Source organism: Nelusetta ayraudi, unplaced genomic scaffold (genome assembly GCF_046127955.1).
Source record: "Nelusetta ayraudi isolate G7.1 ecotype Tasmania unplaced genomic scaffold, CSIRO-AGI_Nayr_v1 ptg000026l, whole genome shotgun sequence".
Lineage (NCBI taxonomy): Eukaryota > Metazoa > Chordata > Actinopteri > Tetraodontiformes > Monacanthidae > Nelusetta > Nelusetta ayraudi.
The window spans coordinates 102,330-130,029 of NW_027466076.1; the positions used below are offsets into that span (position 1 = coordinate 102,330).

Here is a 27,700-nt window from a genome sequence, read left to right on the forward strand (position 1 = left end):
TAACTCCACCCCGAACTTCCGCTGGGGTTTGCTCGATTTGTGGCTCTGGGTTTCCGGCTTAAACACTCCGCGCTTCTGCGAGCCTGCCTTGCCCCTTGTGTGAACGGCGAAACTCCGCCCCTGTCGAATCGCTGGCTTCGAATCAAACAACACTCCGTCTACGTCACAGAGGCGTGCGTCGCGATAGGCCGCCCGAAGTTTAAAACTAGTCAAACGGTTGTCAGCGGGGAAGGCATCCGATTCATCGAGGACAGTCCATACGGGAGTGTTTTTAAGTCTACGCTGGAAACAAAGGTAGGGAATCCTCCAGTTTTCTAGCAGATTTTTTTTTTTTTTTTTTTACTAGAACACGCGACTTAGTTGGGTGTGAATGAAAACGGAGCTAAACTAAAAAATATATCTTGTCAGAAACTCGGGAAACAGGGTTGTTGTTTTTTTTTCTTCAGGATATGAAAACGGTAGACGCTGGGTGGACTCTTATTAACACGCTAAATCTGTGGGAAACGTAGAGTTGCCGTCTTATCACCAAAATCCCAATATCGGTTATTGCAATATTATGTCAGATATCATTTGTCACAAAAAGTTTCGTCTCCATCCGTTGTTTTCATCCGAGAGAAGCTAGGCTAAGCTAAGCTAACGGTTGTCCTTTGGAAAATATTTGCTAGCTGTGCTGAAAATAAGAAGGTTCGCGTTCAGGTTTGACGTTTTATGCTTTTTTTGATGCTGCTGTTTGTTTATGGAGTGTGTGTCATTAAAAAAAAAACCAAAAACGTTCCGAGTTGTTGGCGAAAACAAAAGACTGGACGTTGTTCATTTCAAAAGTGACAGCGCATGCCCAGAAGTGCCCTCGCAAAGACGTCAAGGCTGCCGATCAAAAATGATCTACAAATAAACTAATAAACAGACAGCGCTCCATGACAAAAACTGCTCAGGAACCATACTTGCACATTTTTCATTAAATTTATAGTCACGACCCCCCACCGAGACATTTTAAAATCACATCAAGAGATGTCACTTTTCACTTTTCTTCCTAACTTGCAAACTTAGTGCTCATTTCCTCCATTCAAAACAAACCTTTCTGTCATCACTGCCGCAGCTGGAAGCAGTCCTCTCGTTTCTGCTGTGCGGTGAGTGCGTTGCCCTGACTTTTAACGGTGCAACCTGTCTCCCCCTCAGGCCGCTGCCATGAACCTCGTGGCGTCCTCTCTGCAGTCCCTGCGGCAGATGTTTCTGGACAAAACTGACGAATTCATAAATCTCACCGACAATGTCCACATGCTCTGGCTGGAGGAGATCCAGCAGGAGGCCATGCGCATGTTCTCACGGTGAGAGCAGAGCTGCTTGAAAACCAAATCTGTCCTCCTCTCTCTGGCTTTTGCTGCTCCAAACTCATAATGTCCTTTTGTTTTGTGTTTTTTTTTTTTTTTTTTTACTCCAGGGATTTTAACGCAGAACCGGAATTGATGCCAAAAACGCCGTCGCAAAAGAAAAACAGCCGGAGGAAGAGGGTGTCGGTGGGCCGCCAGGAGGAGGGTCAGGTCAGACGCAGGTAGGTCCGGCTTTCTTATTCTTCCGGGCCTGAGTTGTTTGTTTTCTGAGCACACGCGTGCGTCTGTGTGTGTGCGCCTGTGCGTCCAGGTTGTCCAAGGGAAGGCGCAGCAACCTGCGCGGCTCCGCCGTCGCGCCGCTGAACTTGATTGCCGAAGAGGAACCCGTCCCGGAGGCGGCCGCCCGGCCCAAACGCGCCGCCCGCGCCAACAAGCAGACAAAGTCGGAGGCGCACGAGGTGAAGGAGCAGGAGCAGGACCAGACGCCTCAGCTGCCAGAGGGGAACGACGCCAACGAAGACGAAGCTCAGCACGACGCAGACATGGAGGTGGACGCGCCCAGCTCCGCCCAGTCGCCGTCCAAAATCCCCTCCCCTGGTGTCGTGGTCTGCATCTCCTCGTCCGAGCGGCTGTCGGCCGAGAACGCCGTCCAGCCGGAGGCGTCTTCCGAGCGGGCGGCCGACGGTGCTGCCGCGGCGGCCGAGCCCTCGCAGCGGAGCGCCGTGCGCTGCTCGCTGAAGCTGCGGCACTCGCTGGCCGGCCTGCGGCACAGCATGAGCCAGGAGTCGGTCCGCCGGGCCTCCCGCCGCTCCATCCTCAAGAGGAGGGTGTCCCGCCTGGCCAACTCCATGTGCGACGACGGTGAGACGGCGCGACAGCAGCAGGCAGTCGAGACGCAACTCATTGGTTGACGTTGAATAACTTTGTTGGTGTGTTTAATGCCTGAATTTTTTTTCTTCTGCAGGATGCAGCAGCCCTGTTGAGGAAGACCGTCCAGACGGGTAAGAACCGTTAGACTCACACAAACTGGAGGACTGATAGACAACAAACCTGCTGCACTGCTGAGCATCTTCCGTCAATCTTCCTCTGTTTGGTTCGGAGGGATTCTCACTCACGTTCACTTTGCACTTCTCGTTCCACTGACGTGTCGACGCAGCATCTCCGAAGCTGCCGAACCTGCTGATGCTGTGGACGCTGCAGCTGCTGCCGCTGCAACTGTCCAGGAACTGCCGAAAGCGACGCCACAGGTCTGTTAGCCTTGTTTTCGGGTGACCAGCTCAGGTGTCACAGGTTCTGCGTCCGCTCACTCACTCACTTCACTCTCGCCTTTGTCGTCCTCCAGCTGCGCACTGAGACCATCCAGGAAGCGATTCAATCTATCGGACGCGTGACTCGGTCCGTGGCTGCAAACTCTCCCAAACTGGCACCGCCGTCTTTGTTCGCCGTTGACAAAACCCCCAACAGGAAAATGGGTAATTGGAATTTCTTGTTTTTTTTTTTTCGTTGTTTCACCCAACATGAATATGCAACCCTTTGTGCTGAGTGAACGTTTGTGTCATTTTCCAGTCGTGGCAGAGAAGCAACAGTCTGCTCGAAAGTAAGTATTTGTGACCTCTAGACTTTTTAAAGGCGCTGAAGGTCGTGGTTGAGTTGATAAATCACGACTTGATTCCAGGTCCCGACGGAGCACCAAGCGCAAAGCACTAGAAATGGTTGATGGAAGTCCCACCAGGAGGTTGTCGCCCCCCAAGAAAAGCCAGAGCGTAAGAAACCTTCACTTCTTCCAGTTTGACACCTGGAAGCTTGTCGTCTGCGAGGTTCCTCGGACCCTCACCGCCGCCACCACCAGGCGCCGGCCCGCCACCCTCTGTGTGCTCAAACTCTTCCTCCTGTCGGCGTTTCCGTGCAGGCCATGCGACCCAACATGAGGTCCTTCCTCCACACGGTGCAGAAGAACCAGATGCTCATGATGACCCCGAACACCCTGGGCCGCACCGGCGTCATCAAGTCCTTCATCAAACACACCACTCCGCTGAAGCTCGACCCCAAGGTGAGTTCCGACCCGCAGCCAAATTGTGTCCCAGCGAAAGTGTTTTCCGCTGAGCAGCGGAGACAAGGTGCCGCCGCACACCTGGGCCAGGGATTAAAACCAGCGGCTCGGGTAGTAGCTTGGGTTTCGTTATGGTGTGTTTCCACTGGCTCTACTCGGTACGGTACGGCTCGGTAGGTTAGGTAGGTTACTACCTGAGCGTCGGCAAAGTTACGGCTGCAAGGTGGACCCAAGGTCCCTGGACGGTTTTTGTGCCTTCCGTGTCCCAGGAACCACAGGTTTTACTTTTTTTGTCTTTTGCATGACATTTTAATTGGGCTCTGAATGTTGTTTAGTACTGTTGACTTGTATCCAAACACTGGCCTAGCAGAGAAAATGCGGACGCTGAAACGATCACTTGAGTCTCAGTCGTTTATTATTAGACAAGAATTATCCGCACAACTTAAGGCCACACAAAGCACAAAACAGGAAGAGCTCTGTTCAGCCGGTGTTAACACGCTGGCAGCGCTCAAATCAGAATTGCTGCCTCTTAAGTTTTGCTGCCAGCGAACACAACACACCAGCACAACACCGAGTTAGCTCTGGTGGCTAACAGCTTATCAACACGATTCAGCGGCTGTTGAGGCTGCTTGAGGTCACAGTACACTTGCAGACATGCATGTTTTCAAATATTGCCGTGTCTGACTATTCTCGTCGTCCACCGGCCTCGGCCTTCCTCCTGCTGCCCACCAGGGGAGGCTAGTGGTCCATTGCATCCGCATTAAGCTGAACAAACCTCCAACATTTTCTCTGTGCGTTCCACTCTGACTGTTGTGTTTTTTTTTTTTTCTTTTTTCTCCTGACACTGTTTTGCTGTACTGCGGCCTACGGCTGTGAAAACAAGGAGGACTTTTTCATTGCGTGTCGCGCCGTCCGTCCGGCTCTACAGAGCTTTTTCTTCTGTCACCGAGAACAAAACCGTCTGCGGCTCTTCGGTCACCAATGGTACAGTTTCAGAAGCATTTAAGTTATTAATACCTGAAAATGTCAAAAAATCTATTTAAAAATGGTGTTTTTGGTTTTCGTGAAAGACTCCCTTCGGCTTTCGTCCAAACTCTTACCCAGTCAGTGCCCTGCTCTGTGCTGTTTCACCACTGTGGTCCCTGGTCAGCACGCTTGGAACCCCGAGGCAGCAGGGACCAAAGTGGTGAACCTTGTAGCGGCCTGTGGAAAACACCTACTAGCCGGGGCGAGCCGAGCCAGTGGAAACATGCCCTTAGCTGTGTGGAGCCAGTGAACGAACACACACACACAGTGTTGTTTGTATTTTCCAGCAGTAAGCATAAATATTTCCATTAAGAGCGGGCTGCTGCCTCCAGACCAGGTTGCGTTTCTGCTCAGGCTTTTTCAACCAACCAACATCACAGCTGCAACAGCGTTGGTGGAGGTGCTGCTAAATTTTGCACGTCGGGCCTCAACAATACACGTTCCTCAAACACGCCTCCCCGACAACCAAAAGTGCAGCATTGCAACAGAAAAGTGTTTTCAGCTATGAAGGAAAATAATGTCAGGCGGGAGTTGTTGTTGTCTGATTGGATGTTTTTTGTTTTGTTTTTTGAAACCCCTCCCTCCCTCCTCCCCCCATCCCCCTCCCCAGATGGGCGACGGTACAGTGGTAAGTGCGACACTGAAGCGTTGCATGTAGGTGTGTGTGTGGTGGGGGTGGGGGGGGGTTCTCTCGTGTCTGATCCCCTGGGAGAAATGGCCCCCTTTCACGGCGCAACATTCCCATGGAGTTTGGTCCGGCAGCAGCAGCAGCAGCAGCAGCAGCAGCAGCTGCCGCCTCCCTCCTGTCAGTCAGTGTGTGTCACTCCACACATTGGAACTAATTCTGTCCGCACCTCATCTAACACCTGTTTAAAAAGCACCTGGGTGGCTTGGGTGACCTCACTGTCTGTCAAGTAGTAGCAGATGAGAGCAGCAGCCACTCACACCATGTTCACCATGCTTTGACCCCGCCCACAGTCCTCCCCTCTGTAACCATGTAAAAACAGAGACCCTGGAAGGTTTCAAGTCAGTCAGGTTATTAAAAAAAAACAACAACCAAAAACACATTTGGTTCATATCTGAAAATCAATTCGAGGTCACGATTTAATAAGATGATTCAGATTCTGGAATTCACATGTAGTCTGTCCTATCAGAGAACTGGCTTCAAACTGAGCTCTGGCAACCTGGAATCACAGAGCGCTGATTCCGGCTTCTGCCCGGAGGCCTCGGTGGCTCTGGGATGTTGAGATGTTCCGATGGCTGCAGGGAGCCGCCGCTGAACGCTGCCCTCTCCTCTCTCTCTCCTCCCTCAGACGAAAGAGCGAAACAAACTGGAGGCGCTGAAAAAGAAACTGGAGCAGGAGGAGGAGAGGATGAAGAAGATGGAGGAGGAGAAGAAGAAGAAGCAGGAGGAGCTCAGAAGGTCGGCGGCGCCAGAAGAAGAAGAGAAACGCAGACGTCTTTGTTTTGTTTTTGGATTTTTTTTTCATTGATTTATTGACTTCCCGGCTGCTTGCAGGAAGAGGGAGGAGAGGCTGAAACGCGTGAACCAAGCCAAGGTGAAGGAGGAGCAGAAGGAGGAGCAGAAGAAGAAGAAGATTGAGCAGAAGATGGCTCAGATCGACGAGAAGAACGACAAGGTAAGGCGCCGCGGCCGGCTCCTGTCCACCTCGCCCCCTGGTGGCCTCGCGACAGACGCTCAACCTGCGACTCTGCCTGCAGCGTCTGGCCGACGAGAAGGCCAAGAAGGCGGCCAAGCGGCAGGAGGAGCTGGAGCAGAAGAAGAAGCTGGAGGAGGAGGCCCGCAAGAAAAAGGTTCGACCGCGGCCCGTCTGTCTGTCTGTCCCGTCGGTCTGTGGCGTGCGATGACGTCCGTCCGCTCGTCTGTCCCACCAGGAGGAGGAGAAGCGGCAGCAGGAACTGCTGGCCAAGATGAAGGCCGAGGAGGAGGAGGAGCAGCAGCGGCTGGCCGAGGCTCGCCGGGCCCAGCAGGAGCGAGAGAGGCTCGCCGCCGCTGCAGCGGCCGAGAGGTCAGAGCAAGCGAGAGCCAGCCTGAGTCAACTAACCAGTGGCTTCAATACTGCTTCCAGAACAATCCTTTTTTTTTTTTTCCTTCTTCATAGCAGATGTTTTAAAACCAAATTCAACAACAAGGGAAACGCGTTGTTGCCACGACGGCACAAAACCTCCATTTTCCAATTTACTGCTGATTCAAGTCAGAGTTTCCTCCAAATTCATTTTGCAATCGTAATTCTCGTAAAGTATCGCGGGACGAGAATTACGGCTTGAGCGCTTCACGCCATTCAACGGAAACACTCGCGAATCGCAATTGCACTTTGTCCAAATTTCAGAAATATTGCTTTTATTTTTACGAAAAACTGCATTGGAAACGAAGATAACTTCCTTGGATGCAGGTCTGTGGCTCTGAAAGATGATTCAGTCGGTGCGGTGGCTGATTGTGTTATGTATTTATTTATTTTTTTCCAGGGAGCGCCTGGAGCGAGAGAAAGCTCTGGCCCTGAAGATGGAGGTGGAGCGGGCGGCCAGGGAAAAGGAGAGGAAGGAGCAGGAGCAAAAGAGGCGGGCCCTGGAGGAGAGGCGGAGACTGGTGAGGGAGCCGCCCACCCCACCGCACCCTCACCCGGCCCTTAGCTGGACCTTCTCATTCTTTTTTTTTTTTTTTTTGTCGCCGTCCACTAGGAGGAGCAGCAGAGGCTGGCCGCGGAGGAGAGGGCTGCCCAGGAGCGGGAAGCTGCTCGGCAGAGAGAAGCTGCAGCCAAGCAGGTGAGACGCAGCAGCAGCGGCGGCAGCAGCGGCGGCAGCCTTGTGACTTAAAGGTCCAGTGTGTAAAATTTTTAAGGACGTCCATTGCGTGTTCCGCGATGGACTTCCTTAAAACTGCATCAAAACAGGCAAAATTGATATTGCAGCCATTACTTTATTTGCATATTTTTTATTTGATTGCAACCAACAAATTTCTTTCTTTATTTATTTTTATTTATTTTTTTTAAAGAAAGATTCTAACTTTGAATTCCAAGCTCCACCCACATATTGACAGTCTGTCATTTTTAGTGCTTTTTTTTTTTTTTTTTAGACAGCTTTGGCGCCCCTAGAAGGCCTAATGATAAAATACAAGGATTTTTTTTTTTTTTTTGGAACTTCTGCATTGACTCCCCCGCTACGCCCCCCCCCAAGCCGCCTCCTTTGTTTTTTTTTTTTTGTTTTTTTTTTGTAAATGGAAGCTCCGCCCATCTCGCCATACAGCCAGGGATTCACACCAACGTTTGAGCAACAGGTCAAACTCTGTGGTGTTTGTCCTCAGTCACTTGTATCTGATGCACCGTGTTGCTCCTCCAGCCGACCTTCACCTCCTGCCTGCGTTCACCCGTCTGCTTCCTGTTGTTTATATTTCGTTTTTCCAGGGATCCGTGTTGAGCACGCCTGTAGGAAAAGGGGCGGGGCTCAACGTGACCATTGACATAGAGGTAAATCCCAGGTGTTTTTTTTTTTTATATTTGCACCCCAAACTGGCTTTATTAGGGTTGACCCTGGCCCCCCCCCACCCACCCTGCACTTTCTTTTTCTTTTCTTTTTTTTTTTTTTAAACGGAAGCTCCGCCCATCGTCTCACACTGTCAGTGGTTCACACCGCCGTTTGACTAACAAGCTCCTTTGACTAACAAGTCAAACTCTCTGGACTTTGTCCTCAAGTCACCTTGTTGATGGTTGCGAGTCTCACTCTCACTCGTGTGTGTGTGTGCGTGCGTTCCGCCCCTCCGGTTTGCCACCGTGCTTAACCAAACGGTGGACATTGAGGTGAGTGGACGCAGTGTCCCTCACCCCCACCCCCCCGACACGCCCACCAGACGTCCAGGAGTGCAGCCCTTGTGGATGCGATGCAGCGTGTTGCTCCTCCTGCCTGTGTTCACCCGTCTGCTTCCTGTTTTTATGTCCTTTTTCCAGGGACCCGTGTTGAGCACGCCGGTAGGAAAAGGGGCGGGGCTCAACGTGACCGTTGACATCGAGGTAAACCCGCTTTTTTTTATTATTATTTATTTATTTTATTTTTTTAAACACATATTTGCATCCCAACCGGCTTTAACAGCACTTGGCTCACACTTTCCTGCGTTGTGGTCGTTTGCCTGCAGAAGTCGCCGCAGTCGTACAAAATCACTCCAAAGGGCGGCAACAAGCCGGTGGTGGTTCACAGCACTGACAATTATGGGATGGACCAGAACAGCGACGACTCTACCGACGACGAATCGGCGCCGAGGAAGCCCATCCCGTCCTGGGCACAAGGTGTCTGCCGCCATACACACACACACACACACACACACACACACACCACTTTTGTTTGTGTGATTTCTTTCTCACTCAAACCTTTGTATTTCTTCTTCTCCCCCCCCCCCCCCCCCCCTGCGTAGGCGCGAAGCTGCAGCAGGTCATCATGAGGCAGTACTTCAACCCCCCCGACCTCGACGCCTTCTTCGGCCCCATCGAGACGCCGCGGCTGGAGAAGATCTTCTTTAAGAGCAAGCCTCGCTTCTTCAAGCGCACCAGCTCCGCCGTCTGGCACGAGCCCATGCAGTGACACACACACACACACACACACACACACACACACACACCTCCCTCCTCACTGCTGCTGTATAGTTAAAAAATCTTTTAAATTTTCGTCCCAATAAAGACGTTTTGTTTTCTTTCAGATTTTTCTCACTTTTTGACTTTTATGTCGGTGCTTCTGGAAGTTGGATGTTGGTTTTTAGTAGTGCGTTGTTATATCCATGTTTCTATTTGTATGTTTTTATAAGTGTTTGTGTGTGTATGTGCGAGTGCGATGTGAAATATGTAATGTTCACATTCATGTGTTGAATAAATAAAACATGGGGCTGATTTTGCCTGTCATTTATTTCTCACATCACAACTGCACAGCAAAGGTTGGAAGTGACTCCCGCCGCTGCCGCAGTCCTTTAATCTGACATTAAAAACACATTCCAGAAGTTTCAAGGCTCCCTTAGTGCCGTTCGTTGCGTCCTCCATAAGGAGCTGCTGCCACCTGCTGCAGCTGAGGTCGGGCAGTCATGCAGGTAAACCGGTGGGCAGTGTCGCGTTAGCATGAACTAGCATCGGCTCGCTAACATCACATACTTCTTCCTCTTGATTCCTCCCCCACTGGCTGTCGCAACCAGCAGCGCGTCTGTCGCCATGTCGTTCCCGCCGTTCCAGATTCGTGTGCGTCGCCCCCTACTGGTCCCCTTGGTGCTTGCTGCTCCTTTGCCGCATTTCTCTTCCAGATGCCAGAGTTTGAGGTGGAGTTCTTCAGCCACCGCTACATCTGCTTCCTGTGCTGGGAGTTGCCCAGAGCGTGCGTCTTCCTCAACTGCTGCCACATTGTGACCTGCTCCCGCTGCTGCTACCAGACGTCGGTGTGTCCCATCTGCTACCACCACGTCTCGGCGCGCATTTTCATCGTCGGCTCGTAATGTTGGAGACGAGCGTGAGGTCGATCGTCAGGTTGACCTTCTGGCGCTGTGTGTGATGTCTTCCAAGGACGTAAGAAAGATCTGTGAGACGTCGGACAATCGCCGAACTTGATTTTGTTGTTAATTCACTGTCCTTCCAGGATGCTTCCTCACTGTCCGTCAACCAATAAACAGAACCCTGCTCCAAAGGCCCTGGTGTGGATAATTCCTTTTTCTCTCTGGAGACATGTTGGGGTTGGGGGGACTGGTACTTGACCAGCTGTGCAGGATTACCATACTTTGGTGAACCCCTCCAGTCTGAAGCTAAAGGCGCAGGGGGGGGCACCACGAGCGTCTTGACTAAACCAGGCTACCGTGGCAAAGATTTCTGCCGATTGAACTTTTTGCCATCTTGCAGCGCAGAATATCAGGAGACCGAAAAAACGGAGGAAAAACGGCCTCTCCTTGGCTTGAGATGTTTGCACCGTTTGTGTGAAAGTCCTCAGTTTTCAGCCCCTCCAGGTGTTCAGTGGGCCTGCCCACTCAGGGAGGGACGGCTGAACCTGGACCAGATTAAAGGGTAGAATGAAGGAAAGAATGATTAAAGGGAGAGAAGGACGAGAATAAAGGAAGGTCCTGACAATAAAAAAAAAAAAGTGGATTCTGGTAGTTTTGGTACAGAGCGGAAAATAAAGACAGAAGTCAAATCCGGTGCTACAACATCGTTTATATTCTGAGAAAGAGGAAAAATATTCCAAGGTGCACTCTTGTAAAAAAAACAAAACAAAACAAAACATTTTTTTGGTTGGTAGGTGGGTCGTAACCATGCAGGGTTGCACTTCTGGCAACTTTTCCTGCTGCCAAAATTCAAAGTCTTGCTCGATCCGTCTTGCCAAGCTCCAAGATAAAAAAAAAAAGGGATTCCAGCCACTCCGGATATCATAGAATGGTCCTAATCAAGCGGCTGAAACCGCATTGGCCACCTTGACTAACCCATTGTTCTCACCTTGACTGACCCAGAGAAGGGTTAGTCAAGGTGAGAACAATGGAGAGATCCAAAAAGCGGGTCTAGCTGAGATGCTAAAGAGATTAGCATTAGATTAGCACTGCATATTTGGCAGAAAACTCTCTGTGGGCTCTTGACCAGATGGAAGCAGGAGACTAAACAGTTTAAGGGGAACATTTTTATTTCAGTCCATTTTAGTGTCTTTTATTTCCCCGTTGTAACATCAAATTTCTCCAAAAGTTCTTCATCTTTGTCCAAACGGGTCAAAGGTTGTGCGTTGACGTTGAAAAGACGTGGGTTTTTTATTTTTTTTCTCTGTCCCAAATGCAGATGTACACAAAGTATGCAGAGGAGCACAAGGTTCAGGCCCGTAAGCTCGCCAAGGCTCAGGCTCTGGAGCTGAAGAGAGACCTGGAGCGGGAGCGTCTCACCACTCTGGGGAGGTGAGTCGTGTGACTGAGCCGTAGTAGAGACACTTTTTGTCCCCCGACATCATGTTCCAGCCTGTCGCACGACCTTTTCCAAAAAAACTGGAATCGTGTTGGAGATCCAGACTCAAGTGTTCGTTTTTGTTTTCCTCCAATAATTTTATTTTGGAACTCATCATTCATGAAAATGCAGTGAAACTGATGGATTTAACACACAACAAGATGCAACCGTCAAGCAAATGTCATCCCGTTTTGTTTGGATCCCCTCCTCTCACCCAGGGAACGAGGGGAATGTGAGCGAGCGCAGCTGGAGCTGGAGCAGACGGTGAGGGACAAGGAGCGGCGGGTGCAGGAGGGGAGGAGGAAGGCCATCGAGGAAAAGAGGAAGCTGTTGGAGACCCAGGCGGGCGCCGTCGACCTGCTGTTCCATGACGGCAAAGAGGCGGGGGCAAGTGTCGGGGGGGGGGGGGGGGGGGTCAGCTGAGCGAGAAATGAGGCTCATCATCCAAATCATGGTGACCAACCTCATCATCATCATCCAGCTGGGCTCTCTTGAACCTCTCTCCTTCTGTCTCCTACAGGAAATGGCAACGCCGACCCACACCCCGCTGACAGAGGTGAGAGGTCGAGCGAGAGAGTGATGCTGCGGTTTTGTTTTTTGTTTTTTTTTAGCAGCATTTCTTTTTCAAAGAAGCCAAACAATGCAAAACTTCTCAACTTCTGTTCTTGTCATGGCGTCGACCCACCACCAGGAGGCGCACTGGAACCGGATGGGAGCCAAGCCAAAGAGGAGGAGCGCGGCGGTCAAGCCAGTCCAGGGCGACAGGAGGAGGGGTGAGGGGGGAGGAGTCACGCCGATCTTCAGAACCGTCTGAAATTAACTTCAATTTCCCCTCTTTCTCGACTTAACCCTTTTTAGAGAAAATTTCGATACATTTCTGTCGAACATTTCCAGCTTCAGAACTCTCCCTCTCCCCCTTGCTGTCAGGTCACCGGCTGCACAAGAAGGGCGACGGCAAGCCTCTGATGACGTGGAGGAGCCAGAACAGCGACAATTCCTCCGAGGACGAGACTGCGCAGAGGAAAGCTGTGCTGTCCTGGGCCCAAGGTACTTATAGTTCCCACTGAGTTCCCACTGCTCGCATTAATCGGGTCAAACTACCAAGGTATGAGCCAATGAGTCTGGCTCTTCAAGACTAGCTAGCTAACAAGAAAAAAAAAAAATCGGTCACTTTTCAATGTGTTTCTCCTCCTTCCTTCAGCCACCAGACTGCAGAACATTCCACCGTACGGCGGCAGCAAACCCTGGACGTGTAAAGGTCCTGACGGGCAGACGGGCCAGAACAGCGATGACTCGACGGACGACGAGTTTGGCTTGAAGACAAGCGTCCCGCCGTGGGCACAAGGTAGCTAGCTATGGTTGAGTCACAGCTAACGGCTAGCTTTAGCAGCGACAACCCTCCTCCTCCGCAGGAGGTCGAGTTAAAAACTAAAAATCCAACGTGATGTTTGCACTCTTAGCTATAGCTTGCATTCCCGAAATTCATTTTCTCTTCTGCCAGGTCAGAAACTGCAGCAAATGGAGAAGCAGTACACCACCCCTACGGAGTTGAACTCCTTCCTTGGGCAGTTGGAGACACCCAGACATCCCTGATAACCTTGAGTGAGCTTGATTTGCAATGAAGCGCTTGCTTTTTTTTATTTATTTTTTATTTATTTTTATCATTTACCTGTATCTGCTTGAAGTTGTCTGATGTAGCTGGGATATTTACCGTCACTTGAGGTGAACTGCATTAAACTGAGGCCAATATTGCAAGATAAAATGCAAGATATTGTGTTTTTTAAGAAAAGATGTTTAATAAAAATGTCCTTAAAATGACAAAAAAACAGCACACGACAATTCTGCTCATTGACACGGAAAATGATAATCGATGCATTTCACGCATTGATTTACTGGGATGGCGGCATTTTTCTACAACAGTTTGCTTTCCAATGGGAGGGAAACTGGTTCAATCTCATAAGGTGCTTTTTGCATCACAAGAAGATCAATTGTTTTGCAGAGAATGTTCCTCAGGAAGTGAAGATTAGTTGTGTGTGTGTGTGTGTGTGAGTGTGTGTGTGTGTTTGTGTGTTCTCCGGATGAACGTAATGCCCTTTAAATCTTGCAGAGATCGGCACTCATTGAACGCCTCAGCGGGATCCGAACCTCTTCTTGTGAGAAACGTGTTTGTGGACCTGCCGGTTCAGACTCGAGTTCTGGTTTTGCATCGCTAGACCTCTTGGGGCCACCTCCCAAAACCTTAACCAAATTGTGATTTTTGACTAAGCTTTAAAAGTTGTTTGACAAAAAAGTGGTATTTGAGTGGAGACTCTGTTGCAATTGCAGTTTTACAGGCGTCCAGCAGGTGGCACTGCTGCAAGAAAAAAAACATGCAGAACTGAGAGAACCAGTAGAGCAGCTCTCTGGGTCTGCAGACACGTTCTGTGAGCTGCTTGTCACTCCTGCTCCCTCCCACCAGCCACCTTGTTCACGCCCCCGTCCACCAAGACGCCCAGCAGGTCCCCTTCGGCCAATGAGATGCCAGAGTCGTTGGGCGAGTTCTGCTGATTGATGGGCTCCTGCTGCTGCGGCACGGCCGCCGAGCCTGCTGCCGCCACTGCCATGGCGTTGTTAGACCCTCCGCTACCGCTGGCCCTCATGCCCGCGGCACCGCTGAACGTCCCGTGGCTGCTGAAGTTGCCGTGACTTGCGCCGTTGCAGAGACTCGCCGTTGGGACGGCGCTGCCGCCGATTGCGTTGATGCTGCCGGAGCTGCTGCTGCTGGGATTTCCGGGATTCGCTGCCGCTGTGCGAGAAGGGGGCGGAAAGGAGAAGACCCGTTCTCCCCCACTGCTTGCCGCCGCCACCCCGCGGGCGCTCGGGGGTCCCGTTTGGCTCTCCGATGGCGGCAGGGCGTCCAGAGTGAGGCGGGGGGGTGGAGGTCGGCGGGACAAAAGACCCTGCCCCGGTCTGAGTTTCGATATGGGGCAGAGTTCGGGGGGCGGGTCCGGGAAGGAGAAGGCGGGAGTGCTGGGGATGTCGTCGCTGAGCCAGGGGAAGGCCGAGGACGGCGGCGGCGGGATGTGGTTGGGCGTGTCGGGCGGCAGCAGCTGTGAGCCCACTACTGGTGGAGCAAGGGAGCTGCAGCTGCGGTCCCAGTCGTTCTGGGCACGGCGGGCCGGGCGGGGCCGGGCCAGGGCGGGCGGGACGCAGTGGATGGGCGTCTGCGGGCAGCTGTAGAAGCCCGACCTCTCGTACAAGGGCATGTTGGAGAAGGCGTAGTCCGGGTCTCGCTCTTGGTTCCCCGGGTGCCGGGCTTGACCCGGAGTGGGAGGAGCCTCCGGGTGGAGGTAGAGAGGGAAGCGGCTGTGTGGCGCCCCAGGGCGGCGACGCAGCAGGGAAACCCGCGAGGAACGAGGGAAGCTCGGGGACTGGACGCCGAGCAGGCGGCCCAGGCCTCCTATCAGCGGGGTGGAGTAGTTGGCCTCCTCGTTCTCCTTTATCTGCTCCAGGTTGGACTGGAACTCCATCTCTTCCTTTGGCACACTGGTTGAGATAAATCACATGGTTAATTTTTGGTGGTGTAAAACTTTGAGAAAATTCTCAAAATTAAGAAAGAAAGCGGCTAAAAACCAGAACCTGATATCCAAGGCTGAGCCCATGAAGGAGGGTTTGCGGTGCTCAGCGCTAGCGGCCGTGTAGGGGGGTTGAGGCTCCGACTCGTTCCAGTACATGTCCCTCTCCACTAGGGGCAGATTGTCGTACATCTCGTCCACAGACAGCAAGGACACCTTAGAGACAGACAGGAAGTTGAAGGAAACCTCTGGAATTTACAGGTCCTTCCGTCTCAACTCGTCTCGAACCTGTAGATTTCGATCGACGAGCCAGTTGGTTTCAAAGTCGTCGTCGTCTTCGCCAAATGGATTTATCAGCTGTTCCGCCACCTGTGACCATCAACATGGGGAAAAAAGCCCAAACGCTTTAGAAAGGGAAAACATTTTTTTCAGTGACCGGTCGACCTGCGACTCGTCTGTTTGCACCTTCAGCCAGCCAACGTAGAAGAAAAACTGCAGTAGCGTGAAGACGGGGAGGTAGAAGTCCACGTTGTGTCCCGGGTAACCCTGAGCCGGATCGAGGAACTGACGTCCAATCAGGCAAGCCAGGAAGAAACTGTAGACTGCCACCGTTGCCACCTACGTGTGAGTCAGGGTATTACAGCTAAATCGGAGCATTTCTTTTCGGCAGCAGCCCATATTTGTTTTGTTGTGTACAATCCAGACCACTCGACCGGTAACAAACCTGCGTGTAGACCAGAGGTAGGCTGATCCAGTCGTAGCCATAGAGCTTCATGCACTTTGCCCGCAAACTGTTCAGCTCCTGCACAGTGAAGAGCAAAACAAGCCAAAACCCGTTGAGAGAAAATAGTTTCTTTCAAGGGACCAAGCCCTTGACCAGGGCTGAGGACCTACGGTCAGAAGGGCCGTGAGGGCCACGTCGTTGTTGATGCGACCCTCGGTCCGGGCCCGCAGTGCCAGGCTGACGAACCACGTGCACGGTACCCAGAACTTGTTGTGAGGCGACGGCAGGTCCTCCAGGTGCCGCAGCTCCTCCGATGTCATCAGACCTGAAAGGCACAGCGGTCAAGGATCACGGAGCTTCTGCCGACGTTGAGCCAGCGTGCTGCCGAGCAACTCGAGCCTCACCCGCCTGCACCAGGTGCTCCATGGTGGGGAACCTCTTGTAGACGGCCGTGCTCACCGAGCGATAGATGAGCACGCCGGACAGGTTGGCGTAGCGCATCAGGGTCCTCCTGGTCAGCCTGGACGCCTCGTCAGCCCCCCGGACGTGTCCGCCTACCAGGGCTGCCAGGCGGTCCGGCCAGGGGATGTTCTCAAACTGGCCCCACCAGCGGGAGACCACCAGGGTCACATAGAAACCTGGTATGGGAGAAAAGAGCTTCCGGGTGAGGTGGGCTGCTGTGGGATTGGAGGGCCAGTTTTTTTTTTCTGGCTTCAGGTTAAGGAACTCACCTAGCACAAAGGACACAGGGATGAGCTCGGCGTAGTGGTCGCAGTAAATGGAGAGCTGCTCAAAAAGCCTCCTCTGATCATCTTTAAGTACTAACCTGGTGAAGGAAACATGGGCCAGAAAAAGCATTTTGTCAAACCTATCTGACCTCCTTCCGGCTGCAGCAGCCTCAAGGTCTCCCGTTAAAGATCTCTTGAATTCCATACATGGAGATGTTAAAACGTTACTCTGTCTGACAGCCCATGTTGTTCTCATGGAGAGGGTCTATCACTATGGAGGTGTCAACCATGCTGAGCTGCATTGAAATAAAGCTGCAATGCCAAGACCTCAAGTTCTGAAATCTCAGGAACCTCAGGGCCTTTCAAAGCTCCCATCTGAAACTTTTTAAACATGTGCGATGGGAGCAGATTGCGATTCTTACTAATAAACAAAAAATAAAACAACCACTCAGCGAATCAGATTCTTACAACTCTGCCAAGTCTACAATGTCCCTCAAGAAATCAAGAGGTGGTGTTTTTTTAACGTGGTACCTGTACACGACGCTGAGGAAGCAGTAGAGGAGCGTAAAGATGACCAGCTCCCGGTAGAGCAGCTTGTAGATGCTGCCCTTCCAGCGCAGCAGCAGGTTGAAGAAGGTCCCTAGTCCTGCGTCAGCGACCCTGCGGGAGTATGTCACCGTCATGGCTCACTCGTCATCCGTCGACTGCGAAGGAACGCGAAGGGAACCGTAAGGACGTCGTCTCCTCAGGAGGATCATCTCAGCCGGGCACCGTCGAGAAAGCTGGAGCTCAGTCGGCGGGTGGGGAGGGCGGTGGGTAGGCGTGCTACTCACATATCTGCATGTGGAGGACGAATAGAACCTCACTTTCAAAAAAAAATTCAAGACTTCCTGCTTTCCGAAAACACTCGGAGGAGTTCTCCCAGTCGCCCAGAGGTCCACTGCACCTGTTGCGAGAATGGCTGGAAAGACCTAGAAGCTGGGCCGTGGTCTCCTTCAGCCTCACCGTCTCAGGAGGGCAGGGGAGGATGATGCTCGGCGGTTTGGTCCGTGGAGACTGTGGCCCAAAACCGGGGAGCGGAGGCAGAGAGTAGAGCGTAGAGAGGAGAGCCGGGGCACTTGCACACCTCCGGTCACTTGACGTGTTAATCTGTTTCTGCAACAAAGCTGCATTGTGAGAGTGGCCGCGCTTAATCTGAGGTGCTGCCACAAATAGAGTTTGGTCAGAGACTCCAGTTTGCTGCGTTCACACGGCCAATCACGGCTTGAGCTACTTTGACAAACCTTCCCACCTTCATACACACACTCATACATAGACACCTTTGTGCACAAACTCAGGAAGAAGAAGTTTCCATTTAAATAATCTGTCATGGAAAAAAAAGGTCAGGTAGCTGAAATGTGTCTCCCTCTGCTGGAAGAAATGTGCACTGCTAAACTTTAAACCTCTTTCCTTTGCACTTTAGGCCCAATCCTCCCTCCTCAACCTTCTCATCCATCTCTTCCTCCTCTCCCTCCCTCTCCCCTGACCGTCTTCCGTCTTCCCCTTATCATCTTTCTCCTCCTCCTCTTCTTCCACACCCTGACCATCGTCCTCTTCCTCCTCTTCCTCCTGCTCCCCTTCCACCTCCCTTCCTCCTCCCGCTCCTCCTTCTGCCACCTTTGCTCCTCTTCCTCCACACCATCCTCCTTCGCTTCCCCCCCTCCACCTCCCTCTCCTCCCCTACTCCTCTTCTTCGTCTTCTGGCTTCACCTCCTCCTCCTCAGCCCTCAGCTATTTTCCATGTGTTTATCTGTATTTTTTTTTTTTTTTACAGAACCGGTGAAACTGTTGCAGATCTTTAAAAAAAAAAAAAAAAATCAGGGCAAAGTGCAGGGAAAAAAAACTCATAAAAATCTGACCTTCAGAATATTAGGCCTCGTTTGGAATGTGAGTGGTGATTATTGAGTTTACTCCTACGTTGCCCCAGTAACAAGACCGGCCTCCAATGTGTTGCGCTGTGCTCATAATCTCCGTGCCCAGCGTGATGCGGCAGGGTGGAGCAAAAAAAACAAAATTCCCAGTGTGCGATCGTGACCTGAGGAGAGCTGAGAGATGCTGCGTGACTGGAAACACACACTGGATCTGTTCACAGGGATTGGTCATCGTAGTTCAGACTCACTCGTAAATGTCTTGAAAATAAATCTTTTTTTAAAAACAGCAACTTTTAGAATTACATGAAGGCCATAAACGCTTGCGTACTCGGGTAAATTTTGAATCATGCTTAAACAATTCCGTTTAAAAGGACTCGAGTCTTCAGAATGAGACAGAAGTATTACACTACGCTCAGTCGCCACACGGTGGCACTCTCCGCCTCGTTTACAGGTAATAGTTTGCATAAGTTCAAGTTTGCATAATGTCTATATAGCATATAATGTGTGTATATTGGGAGGAAAGAGTGCATTAAAATACGAAATGTTTCAGTTGACATTAGAACCAGTTTGGTCCTCAACAATTACGATAAGAAATTACGGGAGTTATGTGCTTGGCTGAATGGATGTTATTGAAAACTAAATGCTGATTAATCAATTATGATGTTCAGACAATATAGATAGACAAATAACACGGCTGTTTTTCATTCAGTCCTGTGATAAACATCAATTCCTCAATGCCTCCCCCAACACACACAGATCTTTATTGCATCGTGAAAACAGGATATATTGACACGTTGAAGAGCAAGGGATCATAACAAAGATAAGCAATAGGTAAAAACACACACAACAATTCACTAATTATGTCATTTGGTAGAAATCGTTAAAAAATATAACAATTTAAATAATAACATACATGAAAAATAAATGAATAAATAAACGAAAATAAAGTAAATGATGTGTGGCATTCAGGTCCAAAGTCTTTTAAAAACAGTTTTAGGTTTTCAGATTTATTGAGTGGTGATTTATTATTTAACAAGGCGCACACACACACACACACACACACACACACACACACACACACACACACACACACACACACACACACACACACGCCAAAGTTTATTTTTGTTTTTCACACCACACCAAAGTCCACAATTAAATCCGCTCGCTGTGACGTAATCGCGCAGGTTGTTCCGGGGAGAGGGCGTGGCTTGCTGACGCATTGCGGCTGCGCCTTCAACCTCCTCCCCCACCCCCAACCACACTACCTCCACCCCCAAATACTCCTCCCCTCCCCGAGGCGCGCGAGGCACGCATTCGCGTTCGTGCGAACGTGGGTGCACGCGCTTGCCTCGCTCTCACTCGCCGGGCAGCCTCTCTCTCTCTCTCTCTCTCTCTCTCTCTCTCTCTCTCTCTCTCTTTCCATCCGGGGCCGCGGCTGTGCGGTGCGGTGATGCGGGGCCAGTAGACGCGACATGCGGACACGCGGCGCCTTGGCTCCCCGCTGAGGGGGACGTGCACGATCCACGGCCACATTCGCGTTTGTTTTTCCTCTCTCTCTCTCTCTCTCTCTTTTTTTTTTTTTTCTTCCTTTCCCAATTTCGCGTTTGCTTTCAGCAAAGCGGAGCTGAGCCGCTCGGCTGCCACCTAGCGGGGGGAGAAGCGGGGGAAGCGGCCGTTCCTTTTCTCTTCTTTCTGCTTTTCCCGGATCGATTCTCCATTCGGCATCATGACGTCGGGACAGGATGAGAGCTCAGTCCGCGTGGCGCTGAGGTGAGTAACAACCGTCCCTCCCTCACCCTTGCTCACCCTCCTCCCCCCGCTGCAACAGTAAATGCGTAGTGGGCCAGCGGCACCTGTCAGTCAGCGCCGCGGGCCGAGCAAACACCTGCACGCAGCAGCAGCAGCAGCAGCAGCAGCAGCATCTCATCCATTCTCCTCACTGTCCAGGTTCAGACCCATTCCAGCACCTCACCTACTTTAACAAACCGACAAACAGAGACCCACACTATCAAACTGTTGGTGCAGTTGCTTTTTTTTTTTGGCAGCCCTGCTATTATTATTCTAATATCTCCAGAAAGATTCCCTAAAGCGTAAACCTGCCCACCGTTGCAGCAGGTGCACCCTCCTTCCACTGCTTCCTCTCATTCTTCTCCATCCCCCCCTGCTGGCATGCATCACTGTGATGAGATCATCTCTGGACAGACTGGCAGTCTGGCCGGCAGACAAACAAGGCCTCAGTCAGTCTCTGTGGCGGAGGGACGGCCGCTCGATGGAAGAGCAGCTCCGGCTGACAGCGAGCTGCTCTGAGCCTGACGGCTCCAAGCATTCACAGTCTGAAGGCAAGATGAAGGCTTCACGTGCACCAGCACCACACATGCCTGTGTGTGTGTGTGTGTGTGTGTGTGTGTGTGTGTCAGTCTGGCTTTTGTGCCCAAGCAGGCCGCAGCAGCGGCTCCACACCCAGCTGGTGAGGAGGGAACCGTGGATCAGTCTGACCCGGGATCAGTCTGACCCGGGACCTGACCCAGGATCAGTCCACTGGGCTGTTCAGGGCCCTGCTGATCTCAGACTTGAAAGGCAGCATTGTTGTCTCTCTCTCTCTCCTCCAGATCCACGAGTCACCCCCCCCCCCCACGCCCCCCCTCCCCTCCTCCCTGTAGGCTCCCACCCATCTTTCCCTCGTGCTTGCTCGCTCGCTCGCCTTTCACGCCGGCGCCCATGTGCAGTTGTTTACGAAGGCGCCTCACGATGGTGCGTGTGTGCGTGTGCGGGACACGTTTATCCGGAGAACTTCCTGATTCTGCCGGCCCGCTGGAACCCGGAGGGAGAAACATTCAGATTATTAATTCCAGGAAGGAAAAACAAGCAGCTGTGTGTGTGTGTGTGTGTGTGTGTGTGTGTGTGTGTGTGTGTGTGTGTGTGTGCGTGATGTCACTGGTGTGAAGTCAAAACAGACGTTTGGCTCTGACTTGGTGTGCAGAACTCTAACCTTGGCTGCAGTGAGACGCCAGTGTGGAGGTTCAGAGCGTCGTTGGTTCCCACTGAGGAGTTTGCGACAAAGGCTTTCGACGCTTCACAGAGAGAATACCCCTTCACAGTTGTGCACTCGTCATAAAATCCAACCTCTCCTTATATCTATAGCTGGTCTCAAATATCCCTGTGTCCATCCGAGGTGTTCGGCGCTGTTTGCATCTCCCCCGGCTCCTCCGAGACAACTTGAGGTCATGATTTGTGTTTGATTAATCCGTCTGTCTGCGGAGCTTCCTGTCGGGAGGAATTGTAATATACGCGTGGAAGGAAGACATGTGACATGTCAGCCTCAGACACGGAGCCACCGAGCTGAAAATAAGGCCCGCTGCCATCCTTAAAGATGACTTGCACTTTTATTTTCACTACCGGCAGGTAAATTCTAGTCAAGCTGCTGACGGCATTCAGCAGCTCCCAGGTGGAGGTTTTTTTCTTTTGCTGTTCGGCAACTCAAGTTTTACAAACCCAGAGGCGCAGTTTGTTCAAATCTCACTTTTTGTCTTAATTTTTCAAATCCGGGCCGCCCATAAACATGCGCACGCTTGCATTACGTAATCTCCCCCGGCACCGCCCCTCCCACCTCGACACCGCGCCGATGTTTCTGCAGCGGCGTGTTCTGACTGCTGCCACCGCACGTCTCCTGTGCACAACCGGTTCGGGTTGGGCCTGGTAAACACAGGAACAGAAACGAGGTTGCGTAAAAATCAGCGGTTTAAGGCCGAAGGTTTAATCAGTTTAAGTTGCAGGAGGCCGATGGGGACAGAGGCCGTCCTGTTCTGCCGGACCTCCACACGTCAGCCCTGCAGCCCTGTGTGTGTGTGTGTGTGTGTGTGTGTGTGTGTGTGTGTTTGCACGCGTTTGTGCTAGCATATAGACCAGGGGTGGGTTAGTGTTAGTTCTAAGAGAACCCATTGTGGATGGAGTGTTTTGGTGATTCGCCTCATAGGAGAAAAAAAAAATCTATCATAGTTTGTGTATAAAACATGGTTTAAGCGCCCCCCCCCCCCCCCCCCCCCCCCGGTTTTTAGCTCTTTATTGAAATGACTCTTAAACCACGGACACAATGGATGAAATCCAGCTAGACTATTAGCATTAGTATCATTTCTTCAAGTTCGGCAGGCCGGATTAAAAAGCTTAAAGGCCAGCATATGGCCCCGGGGCCATAGTTTGCCAATGCTTGGTATAAACACTCAACACATGCACAACACTCACGCACTCACACACACACACACACACACACACACACACACACACACACACACACACACACAGAGGGTGTGTGCGGACAAAGATCTCGCTTGCTGCGCGGTAACAGCGGCGGTTATTTGCACAGCGCCTGCAACGCGTCGCCGCAGCAGTTTGTCTTCCAGGCGTCTGCGGGTCGAAAGGGGGGCGGAGCCGGCGACTGAACCCGACACACCTGTCCGCCTGCCGCCTGCCAATCAAACACAGAGAGGGAGCAGAGGGGCAGTGTGGGTTATTGGAGGAGGAGGAGGAGGAGTGGGGGGGGTTGCGTCTTGCATTGAACGTCTTTGTTCCCCGGAGCGGCTCCGAACTCTCCCCCCCCCGGGGGCTCTGGCCGACGCCCGTAATGAAATCAAACGCGCCCCCTAAAGCTCTTAAGGCTCCGGGATGTGCAGCCGGCGCTGCAGCGCGAGGAGGCTGAGGCATGCGCGGGTCAGCCGGGTCGCCTCATTAAAGTGAGCCGGCAGATTAGAGTGGATACCTGCTATTACTTAACGACCCGGCCACTGGTCACATGACTGAGAGGGAACAGCTGACGGTAGGTAGTCGGGGAGGAAGAGGGGGGGGTCACAAGTTCCAATTCTCACAGATTCTCACAGCCTCAAAAAAAGTCTCCCCAGTCCGATTAGCTTTTCTTTTTTTTCTTCCAACTGGGTCAGAATATGACGGGACCAATCGGCAGGATTTAGTTGAAGCTGCTCCTGGCTCATAAAGTGTCCGTGTCATGATTGGTAGGATTTGATCACAACTGGACCACATTAACAGAAGAGCGTAGAGACGAAGGCCTGGAAGGTTTCTGTCTTTATTTAGTTTGCTTTTTAAACGCTGTTGCCAGGACTCAGAACTTCACCAACCACGTCAACACAAATCCGATTGGCCCTCTTCATTGTTTGCATTTTTTTTTTCAGTGGCCTTTCTTTTGAAAAAAAAAAAAAAAAAAAAATCGTCTTCTTGCCCCTAGATTGATATGTGGAAACATACCGCAGACATGATCCTAATACGAGAAACTTTCCAGCCGACGTGATGTCAGGAACGTGGGAGGACTGTGATGTCACTGTGATGTCACTGTGATGTCACTGCGATGTCTTTTATAAGCAGATAAACAAATCACAGCAGCAGCGTGTTGTAGGATGACACGACAGTTGTTGTTGTTGTGTTCTGCTGCTCACTAGCGGGGCTTGTCGCTACGCTAGTGGCTCTGGGAGCTGGCTGGGGAGCGGTTCAGCTGTGTTGCCCTTGGCATCCGCAAGCAAACACAAAAAGCTTCCCGACGGGGTTGAGGATAAAAAAACAACAACAATAAAAAACCTGTGCATGCCTCCAGCTTCTCAGCCAATGAATGGAGCCACTGCGGTGCTAGCCGCCAAGCTAGCCGCCGAGCTAGCAAGTCTGGAGGAGCAGCCTGGGATAATCCGCCAGGATGCGGCCCGGCGCTGCACAGATTCGGAGATCTGATTTTTGTTTTGACCCCGCCCACCTCCGTCTCCTCCTCTGTGGCCGGGGTCGCCCCCCCCCCCGCTCCCTCAGCGAGGCCGCCAGACCCTCCAGTGCTTCAGGCTTTTATCGGCGCTGCCTATTTCCAATGCAGCCTTTAAATAAAAGTCAGTAGGACGGAACTCGGCGTGACGGCCTAGATTAGAACTCGAGGCTGCCGTGGCTCCGCCCCTCGTCCATTAGCTCCTTATTTACCCTGATATTTAGGGTCTGTGTAGTCCGTCAAAGAAACAAAAGTCAAAATCTAATTTTCTGTCAAATCTCATGCGGGCATAAAACAATTTATTTTGTTGTTCTGGTGTGTTTCAGGTTTTTTTTTTAATCTGATTCTGGACCTTCTGCTTTTTCTTTCATTGAGATTTTCTCTCTAAAAAAAAAAAATACAACAATTTCTGCCTGTTCTGTTCGGTTTTCGTGACCTTCTTATTTCCCCCCCCCCCCCTCTTCTTTCTTCGGCGAACCCGGTTAGCATTCAGCGGCAGCCCGAGGCAGCAAACTCGCAATCGCAACGCGCCACTTTGTCTTTTTGAATGTTAGCCAAGGTGCTAAGGTGCTAGCTAACGCTCCACCTCCCCCCCTGCACGGCGGCTATGAATAACAAGCAGTTTAGCCTGCGGCCGAACAGACGGAAGGTGGAGTTTGGAGAGTTTGGAGCTGCGAATAGAGCGACACGCTGACCTCGCAGCAGGCTGCCAGGCTGGATTATGTTACAGTGTCAACACCGGAGCTGATGTTGCTGCTGCTACTGCTGCTGCTGCTGCTACTGTTGCTGCTGCTGCTGCTGCCGCTGCAGTGGAGCCACGACTGAGAAATCTCTCTCACTGCGAGCTTCAGTCCAGTGCAAACATTTTAGCTGTAAACGAGACAGAATGCAAAGAAGAGAATTTCCTCTTTTATAGTTTTTATTTTATTTTTTTTGCAATGCTGTAGCAGTGTTTCCCGAAGAAAATGAACACAATAGCTAATTTATTGTTGCTTATTTGTCCAATATTGAATTTGAAAAAAAAATCCCCCTCCCGCCGCGACATCCTAGCTGAGATTGTGAAGCCTGAAATGCCGTTGCGCTGAGGCTAACGTCAGTTGGCCTAGCTAGCAGGCAGATGCGTCAGGCTGTCAGGTGTTTAAGTGGAGATTTTCTACTTCTCTTTTAAACCGCAACCGGCCAAAGCAGATGGCTCCGCCCTCCAGAGGCGGGCGGGGTCTGCTCCAGGTTTGCTCCCACTGGGGAGTTTTTCCTGTTTTCCACTGTGGCTTCAGCTGGTACCAGCTGGTACCAGCTGGATTTCTCTTGGGTTCTGCACAGAACGCTTTGAGATGCCTGAGGAAACGATTTAGTGCTTTTACAAATAAAAGTGGATTGATGGATTGATTGATGGATTGATGGATTGATGGATTGATTGATTGATTGATTGATTGATTGATTGATTGATTGGAGATGGGTGGGGCAGACTGCCTCCACCAGTGAGACAAAAGGTGAGGCTTTCCAGGACGACGTCTTTGGTTCTCTATTTTCACGGAATCACTCCAAAGGTTCGTCCTGGTCTCCATGACGACCGTGAGTCAGTTGCGGGGGTGGGGGGACGGTTCCTGCAGGGATCCGACACGCATTTGGTTCCGATCCAGATCTTTTCTCAGCGACGCGGGACGGACAGCACGGGCTTTCTAAAAATCTCCCGGCGGCGCCGCTCGGACTGAGGCTGCAGCTTCGGCAGCCCGCGGCGTCGCGCCTGGCGTGGAGCAGCGGCGGTCCGAGAGCGTCCATCAGACGCTGAGTTTATTCCTGAGAGCTGATCTTATTCCTGGTGGCGGCCGGCCGGAACACTTTCCCAGCGGCCGAGCTGTCATGACAACCAGCCACACCGATCCTGGCCTACTTTCACATTCAGACCCAGAATAGAGGCGCCCGGCCGGGCCACCGACCGCAGCGCTGCTGCAAGATCGTTGCCCGTCTCCTCCTCCTCTCTGGATGACTCAGCGCATTTTTTTTCTTATTTTTGCATGTGTAGCGATGCAGCAGCCCGACCACACGGGCTGCATGACGCTGCACTCGGCCAGGCAGAAACCATTGGGTGTAATTATGGAGGCCGCACCCCCTGCAAATATGTCGCCTCCGTCTCCGTTTCTGTGTCTTTTTTTTCACAGCCGGTCTGTTTCTTCCTCCTTGTCTCTTTTTTTTTCCCCTTTCCTTTTTTTCATCCTGTTGTCTCGTCCGTTCTGATCCGTCATGATGTTGTTGTCAGCTCCGCCTCCCGGCCCTCACGGCTCAGGGCAGTGTCTGAGAGCGGCCGAGCGCTAAACGTGGAACGGGGACGCCGCAAATAGTTCCTCGGGAGCGCCAGGAAATAGCAGCGCTCGCTCAGCGGGACGCCTGCTGGCGGCCGAGGGGCGTAGCGCCGGCCTCCAACCCTGACGCTGCACTTCAGGAAGAACCGAAGCTGTTGAAGCTGTGTGGCGTCCGCTGGTCCGCCCCTCTTCAGCTTGGATCATTGTGGCTCTCTGAAGCAAAGCTAGAGGAGTTGTTTTTTAACGAATCTACTCGTGATTGTTTTTAATCCTTGTAGATTTTTTTTTTTAGCTGTTTGAGTCCAATTCTGCAGCTCTACTGTTGAGTTGTGTTCGGCCTGGTTGTTGCAAAATGTTGTTGTTTTGCCAAAGAAAATGAAAAAAGCTGCTTGTTTTCTGGTTGTTGATTCTTTTTTATTCTTCCCAAATACCCCAAACTCCAAGAAAATAGCAAAAGTATTTGGCCTGGATAGGATGTGAACGGTGCTAAAACCTCCAAGAGATCAACGTGTTTAGCCCTCTGTTTGTAGCCTCCTGCTAAAAACTTGTGCTTTGGTGGCCCTGCCACGTGTTTTGACAGGGGAGAAAAAAAATAACAATAAACAAGGTCAGAGGGCGGAGCCAACACCAAGCTGAGTCGTGGGCACTTTCCACGGCAGAAGCATCAGTGCCATTTGTGACATCACAAGGGGCTTTTTTTCCCCCCTCCAGAACTGAGTTTCTTTTGAAAAGTTGATCCAGCGGAAGTAAAAATGAGTGCAACTTATTTCTGATGAGTTCAGTGGTGAGATGGTGACAGACGATTAAGAATATGATGTGAAGGTGAAGATGAAGACGATGGTGTTGATGATGAAGACGGTGGCGGCGATGACATCATCAGGAGGAGCCGCTTCTGGTTGTCGACCAGACGCTGGAGCAGCTTGCGTCTCCACGCGTCCGCCGCTCTCAAGGTCGTCCGACTCTCCGCACAGGTGCCCATCGCAGCTTTGCCACCTGCTGGCCTCTCACGGCACTTTGGCCAATTGGGATTTTATGGCTTCAGACGTTCTGATTGGCCGTCCGGGCGACCGGCGCCGACTGTTTACCCAACCGCTGATGCGCGAACTGATCAGCCCTGAAAAGCTGCAGATGTCAGCTAGCCGCTGTGCGTGTTGGTTTAGGCGCACGCACACACGCACACACGCACGCACACACACACACACACACACACACACACACACACACACACACACACACACACAGCTGTCCTCGGTGTTGCCGGCCTGGTGTGTCAACACTGCACGGTTGAATGACACAGCAGAAGTTCAGACCTGCTGGACTCAGTGGAACCTCCAGCAAATACCTACACACACACACACACACACACACACAC

The 27,700-nt window shown here is 51.6% G+C and overlaps 3 protein-coding genes across 3 annotated transcripts in view; 2 read left to right on the plus strand and 1 right to left on the minus strand.

Moving 5' to 3' along the window:
• The first annotated feature begins 144 nt into the window (after positions 1-144).
• incenp (inner centromere protein) lies at positions 145-10,074 on the plus strand. Its single transcript, XM_076028574.1, has 21 exons — positions 145-294; positions 1,177-1,325; positions 1,439-1,549; positions 1,639-2,189; positions 2,293-2,329; positions 2,485-2,575; positions 2,671-2,800; positions 2,895-2,925; positions 3,004-3,091; positions 3,238-3,378; positions 5,015-5,032; positions 5,718-5,827; positions 5,924-6,044; positions 6,127-6,219; positions 6,301-6,434; positions 6,892-7,012; positions 7,105-7,188; positions 7,827-7,889; positions 8,367-8,429; positions 8,552-8,702; positions 8,828-10,074. The coding sequence occupies exons 2-21, from the start codon at positions 1,186-1,188 to the stop codon at positions 8,992-8,994; spliced, it is 2,445 nt and encodes an 814-aa protein (XP_075884689.1). The 5' UTR covers positions 145-294; positions 1,177-1,185; the 3' UTR covers positions 8,995-10,074.
• Positions 10,075-13,394: 3,320 nt separating this feature from the next.
• best1 (bestrophin 1) lies at positions 13,395-18,140 on the minus strand. Its single transcript, XM_076028603.1, has 9 exons — positions 16,898-18,140; positions 16,370-16,464; positions 16,043-16,276; positions 15,809-15,963; positions 15,639-15,716; positions 15,380-15,532; positions 15,203-15,283; positions 14,979-15,130; positions 13,395-14,885 (listed from the first exon to the last, which is right to left on the minus strand). Exons 1-9 carry the CDS (start codon positions 17,047-17,049, stop codon positions 13,796-13,798), a joined length of 2,190 nt encoding a protein of 729 aa, XP_075884718.1. The 5' UTR covers positions 17,050-18,140; the 3' UTR covers positions 13,395-13,795.
• A 1,514-nt stretch (positions 18,141-19,654) lies between these two features.
• The window catches only part of LOC142889924 (kinesin-like protein KIF21A), a 40,488-nt gene continuing 32,442 nt past the window's right edge, over positions 19,655-27,700 (plus strand). The window contains exon 1 of the mRNA XM_076028604.1: positions 19,655-20,049. Coding sequence (XP_075884719.1) covers positions 20,006-20,049 — 44 coding nt within the window. The 5' untranslated portion in view covers positions 19,655-20,005. The remainder of the gene's footprint in view (positions 20,050-27,700) is intronic.